Here is a 10,174-nt window from a genome sequence, read left to right as displayed (position 1 = left end):
ATAACTATAGTTATATCGGACTTTAAACTACATCAATCCTTCATATTCGCGCTATTTCATTATAACCCATTCATAATGGAAATACCCATAAAGCATGCATAATCATACCTTTCCTGCTTTTAACACGTCTCTGCACAGTTATCGCTAATTGCAATCGGATTCTCCGCATCACACTAACACACAACTCTTATCGCATCCGATATGCGATAATGCAATATCGGATTCACAACATTATATACATGTGCCTATACCTTTCTCGGGTCTGCCTTCATATCGCATATCATCTCATCTCCATATCACAATCTCGCGTCATATTCCCCGACCTCTGATCAGTGCTTCATCGGCTATTGGCATATCGGCCCATCGCAATATCACATTCTTGTTATACGCTGTCACTTGCCTTTGTGAGATGTGATTGGATCTCCACCATTGATCCTATTCCCAATCCAATGGTCCACGTTCTATCGTTTGGTCGCCATCGGTAATTGCTTGAGGCCGGGGTTATTCATTCCTTTGTCGAATTCCGATTTATGATTAGATTGCGACTGTTGATCTAGTTTTGATCTAACAGTCCTCGATCAATCGGCGATCGCTCATCGCAATTGCCCAAGGCTCGATTCCGATATCTCCATAAGGATCCCACCGATGTGATTTAATCCTAGATGTTGATCATAAATATCCAATGGCTAATGTGCAACAATTCTTCATCCGCCTCTTTAATTTGGTTTTTCCACCATTTCTTTAATGTTTGTTGTGATTCTGGTTTCTTCAAAAGGTTCTATCCTTCCGCTATTCCACTGTGCAACTCCCTCTCAAGCTTTAACTCTGTGATTTCTTAATCATGATCATTCCATAGCATTACTTGGGTTCTCCAATTGGGTTCTATAGCCCCTTTATAGTCCTCTGTCTCGCTATCCTCTTTGCGTTCACTGAACTTCGCCTACATAAATATATATATTATGCAATTTTCTGATACACTCAATTTATCAGTCAATACATCGAAACACACACTAATACAGGTTCGAATTAAACCTGTGTATTTATAAATATTAACAACTGATTACAGAATGAAATCTCTGTCTCTCTGGCCTGATTCTTCTAATATCAGTGGCCTCGGTTTACACTCTGCTCATAGGATTACAACCACACTTTAGCTATCTATCTAGCCTATCTAAAACATCTAACTTTCTAACCTTTGCCTTTGAATTTTAGGCTTACATTTATACAAAGGGATTCTAAAACCAGTTCCTTGTTTAGATCCATAGATTCCTCAACAAAATCCTAAAATCTCTTCCTCATCGCTAAGGATCCTCTCTAATCGATAAAACCATGAACTAACTCCTAATCTGAGTTTTACAATTAATTCTCAAATCCTCTCCTCTCTCAATTATCCTAAATCTCTCATGTTCTCCTACATTCAAGAACATTTACAAATATGTCTCCTTATATTCAATTAAATCCTATTCTCTTTAAAATCACTCAAAATCCTAAATAATTGCATTAATTCACACTTAAGTGACCAATTCCCTTGAAAACACAATACCCCTATGTCTACTAAAATACAATGACATTATTGGGCTGAATGCTCCTGCATCAAATCCTGATATTGGGGATAGAGTGGAACCTTTACTAATATTGTATTCTTTGAGGGACCTCTTGTCCCAGAGGAGTTTTCTTCTAAAATGAGCCTTTTCTCAATTGTTAGGAGTCTGTCCTGATGTTGCACATTGTGTTTCACATTTTCCACTGAATCTTCGTTAGTTACCCAAATCAAATTGGATTTTCCCTCCAAGGTTTTTGCGAATATCTGGAAAATCTTGTCCACTTTTATGCATAAACCCTGATTTTGGTTAAATATGCTCGAAATCGGGATTTTGAAGGTGGAAAAAAGTGAAGATCTACGCATGTAGAATTGTATCCACATCTTAAGGCTTTATATGGTTGGAACAGATCCACTTTCCCCTCACTAGCCCTAACGAGGGAGGGGAAAATCTTATTTTATAAAGATTGACTTTGATCTGGATACCATGGAATGAAAAGGCATGATGACCAAAAAGATTTAACATTCGAGACCCCCTTGCACTAGAACACAGAACCGAGGAAAATAGAAAAATAAATTTCGTCTCTAATGAGCTTGTTTCCCTTATCCACTTCTGAGATCTTATTACATAGCCCAATAGGCATGATATCGGTCTTTGTGGCTCGATCTTGGGCACTAAATGAGGCTATGTTTATGTAGCATTGACTCTTCTTGGTCGCCTATTAACCACGAAGATTGGAGATGATAGATAGTGGTTGTGTGACCCATCCATCACGAACAACTTCTTGCACATCCCTCTATATTTTTCCGGGAGAGCATTGAGATATGTGTTTCTTAGTCATTATTTCCCTACAAAACGTAGGCTAAACTCCAGATCCATATCAGCATATGGGCTAATGGAATGGCAAGAAACCCTAGTTCTCAAAGCGACCTCCATCATCCTCCATGCTTGGAAAATTGACCAATCTTAATATTGTGTAAATCTTTTAATTAATCTTGACATTGTGTGTAAAAGTTAAGATTATAATGATAATCATGAAAATTGGCCATACTTAGTCTCCCAAATGATGATCATGAAAAATTCACTATAGTTAGCACGGGGGATTCAATGGAGGAACAATACCATACCACATGAGTGAGTTCATATTAAGGGACATACATTGAAAAAAATGACATAATATATCAAACATATAATAGGAGTAAAGGGTTTTTATATCGGTAGGTATAAAAAATGCAACTCAAAGTTAATGAAAAAATATGAAGGGATATAAAAATGTTAATGAAAAATGGATACCTACAATACCTAGTGAAAGTAGGGGTTTAAATTGGGAAGGTGTGTTGGGTTCCTATTGGTATAGGATTAAATAATGTGATTTTTAGAAGTGTTTTCCAATATGTAGTCAAATTAAAGATATTGTTTAGTATGCAAAGAAAGCACATGATATGTCAGATGATTCATCGTGGTAGTTAGTCTCCTAAATAATTGATCTTGATAGTGTTTGTAAATCCTCTAATTAAGCTACATAGTGTGTGCAATGGTTAGGATTATAATGATCTCATTTCCCATCTTAAGCCGAGATGTGTTTGGTGCCTTTTTTTTCTAAGGTTTATTTAAAATAAAAAATAAAAAATTATTTAACTTTACTTTAATTTATCTAATAAAATAAATACTTGTTTTTTTAATGATGTGTTGAATAAATTAATATAAGTTTGTGAATTGAGGTCATTTGGTCGTTAGCATAGTGGTTGTTATCTTTTCTCTTTAGGTTTAAATCTTCACAAATGATATGAATTATAATGATTTAATAAATATGATTATAATAGCTTTATTCTTTATAAATTCTTAAATATATGTGTAAAATGCCCTCGCAACAGTGCTCTAATTCTGCCCCTTTGTTATAAAGCTTGATTTCTTTCCATCGGGAAAAAATTCGCAAACTTTAAAATATCGCTAATATATATCTATAAATTCTCAAACTTTAAAATATCGCTAATATATATATATATATATATTTTATGAAAAATAGATTTCAATGAGTATGCCGTAAAACTGCTTCTGCTTGGCTAAGAGCTCGTCTTCCTCGGACGTAAGGAAACAGGTTAACGGCCCAAGACCCAGAGGCATCTGGCAGGAGTGAAAGCCTACTCCCTTACGGACCACCAGCGGGTTATTACAGGTGGCGTGGTTTTCCTTGATAACAGTGATGAGTCAAATCGACATTCGCGGATAGCAGCCAGAGATGGCTGTCCTCACTGTTGGTTTGACATCTGAGTTTGATAGGTTTTGCCACCTTCCGAAAAAAAAAAAAAAAAGTTGCAGACTTCGGATCGGCCTGGAGTATGCCGTAAAGCCTGGAGTATGCCGTAAAACTGCTTCTGCTTGGCTAAGAGCTCGTCTTCCTCGGACGTAAGGAAACAGGTTAACGGCCCAAGACCCAGAGGCATCTGGCAGGAGTGAGAGCCTGCTCCCGATTACGGACCACCAGCAGGGTTATGCCAGGTGGCGTGGTTTTCCTATTTAACAGTGATGAGTCAACCCAGCATTAGCGGATAGCAGCCAGAGATGGCTGTCCTCACTGTTGGTTTGACACCTGAGTTTGATAGGTTTTACCACCTTCGGAAAAAAAAAAAAGAAAAAGTTGCAGGCTTCAGAACGTAACGGTTTTCTTTGGTCTATCATGAGAAGTCATTAGAAGCAGTGTGCCTTTCACAATAGACGAGGTTTCAAGGTCATCAAACACATTTTTTCATTCAGGAGCGAGGTTCATCCAATACAAGACATTATTTTCATTCAGGAGCGAGGTTCATCCAACACAAGACATTATAGAATACACAAGAAGAGTACAATCTGTTGCAGAGGCAAATTCTCAGCGCAACACCTATTCTAATTCAAACAAACAAATGCGAGAAAGAAACGATTGAATGCACGAGCTTTCTTAACCCAACCTTAATCGAAGTCGCTGTTCAAGTCATCCCATTCATTTTAATCTAATTGAATTTCTGTCTGCTGTCATCTCAGAATTCTGAAACTGGCACGGCCACATGAGACTCGTCGGAAATGAAGATGCCACCGTAGACGAGACCTGCGAGGCCGCCTCCGATCAGAGGGCCAACCCAGTACACCCAGTTGTCGGTGAAATCTCCGCTTACGACGGCAGGACCGAAGGAGCGGGCAGGGTTCATGGAACCGCCAGAGAAGGGACCGGCGGCCAAGATGTTGGCGCCCACGATGAAACCGATGGCGATGGGAGCGATGATGCCCAAGTCGCCCTTCTTGGGGTCGGCTGCGGTGGCGTAGACGGTGTAGACTAGACCAAATGTGATAACGATCTCCATAAGCACCCCCTCGCCCGTGCTCATGCCCGAGGCCACCGAGTGAATGGGTGTCGTCTGCATTGCAACCAATAAATTGTTATCATTATCAATTAGTATCGAAACTATGATGACATAACATCCTTCGTGTGGCTTACCAAACCGCCGGTGGTGAACTTCAAGAGGAGGCAAGCCACGATCGACCCAAGGAACTGAGAAATCCAGTAGAAAAAGGCGCGGAGGACCGTGATGTGACCGCCTAGGGTAAGCCCGAAAGTGACAGCAGGATTGACATGACCACCAGAAATGTTAGCCGCGATGGAGACAGCTACAAAGAGCGCTAGGGCATGAGCCACTCCCACCCCGACCAGCCCCGCCGGGTTCAGAGATGCATCCGAGGTCAGCTTATCTGCACGCATCATATTAACAAAAACACATGATTACAAGCTTTTCGAATTTGGGTTAGAAGGGCGCAAAAAAAGAAGCGCAATAGAGAAGAGAGCGAACCGTAAGCCATGACAGATCCGACACCAGCAAATACGAAGAGCAGAGTGGAAATAAACTCTGCAAGATATGACCTCAAAGCTTCAAACTTGAACGCATCGCCAATGCTGCCAATTGCAATTCCCAGGCGGCCCATCTTACTCAATCTGAATTAAACACTCTCAAACGAGACCCCAAAGATTTAAAAAAAGACCCAAACAATACCCACTGAATTTCGCAGTTGCAATCAATTATAGTAAAAAGCCTGGCTCGTTTCCTCTTATATACCAGTCCGAGCAAGTCCAAGAACTGGCCTAGCACCACGAATCATGCGGCCGACTGCCACCACACGTCGCTGTCATGAAACAGGGTCAGCACACACCGTCCATGGCAGGTGACACAGTATAAATGCCATAGCTTACAACATTTTTTTAGTGATATAATGATGACAATGCCCCCCACTACTCGCCTCGAATCTATGCGCTAACAATGACGAGCGCAAATACAATATGATTGGAGTTCAGCTCGACAGTGAAGAACCCTAATTAAAAATTGGGACGGTGGGTCCGCTAAGAGTAGTGATTGGACCAACAAATCGCCGACCTGGCCGTCCTTCATTATCATATTAGTAAATAAAATTACAGAGCAAATCCTGATAAGCCGCAGAGCGTTCATTCATTAACTATTATATTGTTGATGACCATTAACAAATAAATTAATGGATGCACTGACGTTTGAGTTTAGGTGAGGGGCGCCAGTCTTTTCAAACTGAAAGGCCCACTGGCTTTATTTTTTAATTTCCCTCGAATTATGTTATAGATATAGATATGCATGCCTCCATATGTTTATCTTTCTGAATATAATATAAACTAAAAACACAATATCCCCGCCCCTTTCTGCTATGAGCAAATTTTGCAGGAGCTGTCGGAGCAGAATTTTCCAATATTTTGGAAATAGGCCTGCTGCGCCACGACAAATTTGTTCAAATCATTAAACCATCCCTAAGGTCCCCACCACCCAACCATACATGAATGTCTGTATTTATTGTCGCTACATTAGTGCAATGAATGATTCCTATTCCATAGTTGGATCATGTGCCTTGTGCTCATCATTGTATTATAAATTGTATGGGTCACAGAAGAAAACAGTTTCTTAATGTTCGTGATTTACTTGTATGAGTATTCAATTACATTTAATTCTCATCTGAGTTATAAAAAGATTCAACAAAACTGGATTTTAATTTATTTATCAGCATAATGAGTTCTACGTCATCCATTTTAATATAGGTAAGAAAGAGTTAACAAAAGGGTCCGACATGAAAACTATAGAATCCTTTTAGCTTTTGGTGGTTTTATGACTATCATAGAAAGTAGAAATGACATAATGAAACCCAAATTTCATGACAGGTTATATTATAGGTAGTTTACATAAACCAACCAGTGATTCACATGACTGTTATAAAAAATAGAAATAACATAATGAACGCGAAGTTCATGACAGGTTATATATAAGCAGTTTACATAAACCAACCAGTGATTCACGAGTATCTACTCCCACTATTTAATATATTAATTGCACCCTCTGGAAACATAATAATAATAGTAATATGTTAAACATGAAAAATAGATATTGATCATTCTACAAACATATTCAATGATGTCATTACAGCTTTTTTATGGCCATTAAATTCTATGTTTAAAACAAATTTGAAATTAATTATATATATTTTTGTAGTTAATTTTTTAAATGTTTGGAAAGTTTTTTTGGTTTAATTTGCCTAAATTATGTCAAGAATATGTTGGAACTATAAGTATGAGTTGTGAGTTTTCCACAATTTAACTGACACAGTGGTTTTTAAGGGTGTTGAATCCATATATGTGTTGGAATTATAAGTATGAGTTGTGAATTTTCCACAATCTAACTGTCACATTTGTTTTTAAGAGTGTTGAATCCGTACATGTAAACAAAAATTTAATTTAGACAATACAAATTAAATTTTAACCCAAAAAAATTTGGATGCTAAATACTTCAAAACATATACTAGTTATAATTGCATATTTATTAAAGTATTTTTTATTTTTCATTTTTATTTTTGTGTGATTGACTTTTCAAGATTTTGTTTCAGAAAGAAGTGATAGTTTGAAATTCATGATAACTAGGAGATTAAAGAATTTAACTATATTAAAAATTTGTGTGCTTTATATTAAGTATTATTTATTTGATGATTTTAAATATTTTTATATCAATTAATTAATAAATTAATCAAAACAAATAATTATATATTAATTTGAAATGAATCTAACCGAATATATTATAATACATTAATTTGAAAAATATATTAATTTGAAATGAATTTAAAAATATATAATATATTTGTTTATGGATTCTAGAGTAAATGATGATAAGGTATTCTCTTAATACATTATGTAGACAGAAATTTAACCATACTAAAAATTGGTGTAGCCAAAATTAAATAAGAATAATTTTGATGACTCAAATTCCTTTAATCACAATTACTCAAACCACTTATTAATTTTCATAATTTAATAATATATATATATATATATATATATATTATATTTAATAATAACTATATTATCATTTAACCACAAAATAATTCTAATTTTAATTTAATTTAATTTATAATTAAATATTATTTATATAAAGAGACAATTATTTATCTTTTAAATCACAATATAAAAAATCGTGATATAACAAATCGCGAGTCATGCAAAGATGTAATTATCGCATAGGAAAATAAAAAATAGAAAATTAGAAACAATAGACCGAAACCAATATTTATTATTTGATCCATATCCTCGCTGCCAATGAAGCGAACAAATTTACAACAGGTTAAACTGAAAAACAATATTTAAATTTCGGTTCATATCGTCCGTGTCAGGGGAAGGGCCACATCGTCTGTATCCTAGAAGGACTACAAAAATTGTACAATCCACGGAGAGAATGTACGTATTGCTATCCTGAAAAGTTTTATTTATTTATTTATTTGATATGTGGTTAATTTTAATTACTATCATTTTTAAATATTTATATTTTTGCTTTTTGAAAAACAAGTTAACAGAGGAGATTTAAATTGATTTTATAATTTATAAAATATTTCATTTAATGTGTAGTCTAAACATGTTAGGTTTTAGAGTTTTTGGTTGAAATTAGGTGAATTTTTTTTTCGGTTAAATTTTAATTTTTATTGTTTAAAATGAGTTTTTTATTATATCTATTGATTCAACATCTTGAAATACCTTTTGGATACTTGGAATGTGAATAATTTACAACTCAAATTTGTAATTCCAAAAAATCTTAAATGAACAGATTTTGAACAAATTAAATAAAAAAATACTAGAAAAACCTACAAAATTTAGAAATAAAATATGACTTTCATAACAAAGCTAACACCAATCAAATTGCCTCCAAAAATTATTTTTATTATTTAATTTTTACTTTAATTTTTATACATTTTTAAAATATATATTTTATATATATTCAAATATTTAATAATTTTTTACCCTAAACTTTTAAATTTTCATATATGCGCATAATTTTTGTATTTATTTTTAATATATGCGCATAATTTTTGTATTTATTTTTATTTGTAAATATAATACACTTAATTTCAAGTTCTTTTGATAAAAGTTTAAATATATGCGCATAATTTTTGTATTTATTTTTAATATATGCGCATAATTTTTGTATTTATTTTTATTTGTAAATATAATACACTTAATTTCAAGTTCTTTTGATAACTTTCTTATTAATTCTACAGCGATTTATTAGAATTGTAAATTTTAATAGTGTAATTTAAATTTTTTTTGGATTTATTAATATATTAAAAACATATTCAAGTTTTAAAAAACCGCCATTTTCGTTAAAACTTTATAACCAAATCGTGATTAAACAATTTAAACTAAGAAAAATAAACCTTACTCCCAAACATTGTAAAATTAAATAAAACTACACTTGAAGTAGTCGCTAAGGTTTTTATACCTTAGTTTGACGTGGCAGCCATGACCATCTTAACCCTCCCTTGAGCATAACTCAATTACATATTTCAAAATATGGTGTTATGTTTTTGAAGTGTTAAGGGTTGGTGCTCCCGAATTAAGATTGACTATCTTTATTTTAATTGTAAATTCTGGAAATATTCTGATAGTCGCTGAGGCCATTTTGGAATTTGATAGAAAATAGTAACGATCAATGGTTTAACTTTGTTGTCGTCCATTTAATTCTCGAATATTTTTAAAATTTATCATCGAAATAAATGCAAGTATAGAGATTTAAATGAAAGAATAAAATGTTTTTTTACTCATCTAACTTGATTTAGAAAAAAGAAGAAATACTTTATATTAATAAGCACAACTAACATAATTACTAGGGGCACAATGGCAAGAGAGAATAAAAGGAAAATGTCTACAGAAAACTGTAACAAATCCACGATTTGTAATACCCAACAACATGATGGAGAAATCTTGGCAATTTACGAAAGATCATGCTTTGATTTGTAAATTTATGGGCATTTAGCCACAGGAACAAGAGCTTGTGAAATCCATCTAGCTAAAATGGTGCCCAACACGATCAATGGAGTTGAGACCAAGAGCCAAATGCCTTTTTACAGTCATTTTTTCACATTTGGATGATCAGAAGAGGGTTTTTGAAAATGTCGCTTATTTTATTAATAATTTCGGGTTTTTCATGAGATTTTGGGAAGAATGTTACAACCCAAAAAAAAAATAACATTTTTTGGTGGCTTCAGTATGGGTTAGGCTTTTCTCCATTCTAGAAGATTTCTGGGAACTAGATATTCTGGAAGGGATTAGAAACGCC

The 10,174-nt window shown here is 34.3% G+C and overlaps 1 protein-coding gene across 1 annotated transcript; it reads right to left on the bottom strand.

Moving 5' to 3' along the window:
* Positions 1-4,343: 4,343 nt before the first annotated feature.
* Positions 4,344-5,597, bottom strand: LOC149261299 (putative aquaporin TIP-type). The gene is made up of 3 exons (XM_089381528.1): positions 5,360-5,597; positions 5,011-5,261; positions 4,344-4,930 (listed from the first exon to the last, which is right to left on the bottom strand). Exons 1-3 carry the CDS (start codon positions 5,490-5,492, stop codon positions 4,556-4,558), a joined length of 759 nt encoding a protein of 252 aa, XP_089237654.1. The 5' UTR covers positions 5,493-5,597; the 3' UTR covers positions 4,344-4,555.
* Between the last annotated feature and the right edge of the window lie 4,577 nt (positions 5,598-10,174).

Source organism: Pinus tabuliformis, chromosome 6, assembly GCF_031772625.1.
Source record: "Pinus tabuliformis cultivar Carrire ecotype Pingquan chromosome 6, CPIR1, whole genome shotgun sequence".
Lineage (NCBI taxonomy): Eukaryota > Viridiplantae > Streptophyta > Pinopsida > Pinales > Pinaceae > Pinus > Pinus tabuliformis.
Note: the sequence above shows the minus strand (reverse complement) of the source record. Positions and strands in the feature narration are given on the sequence as shown.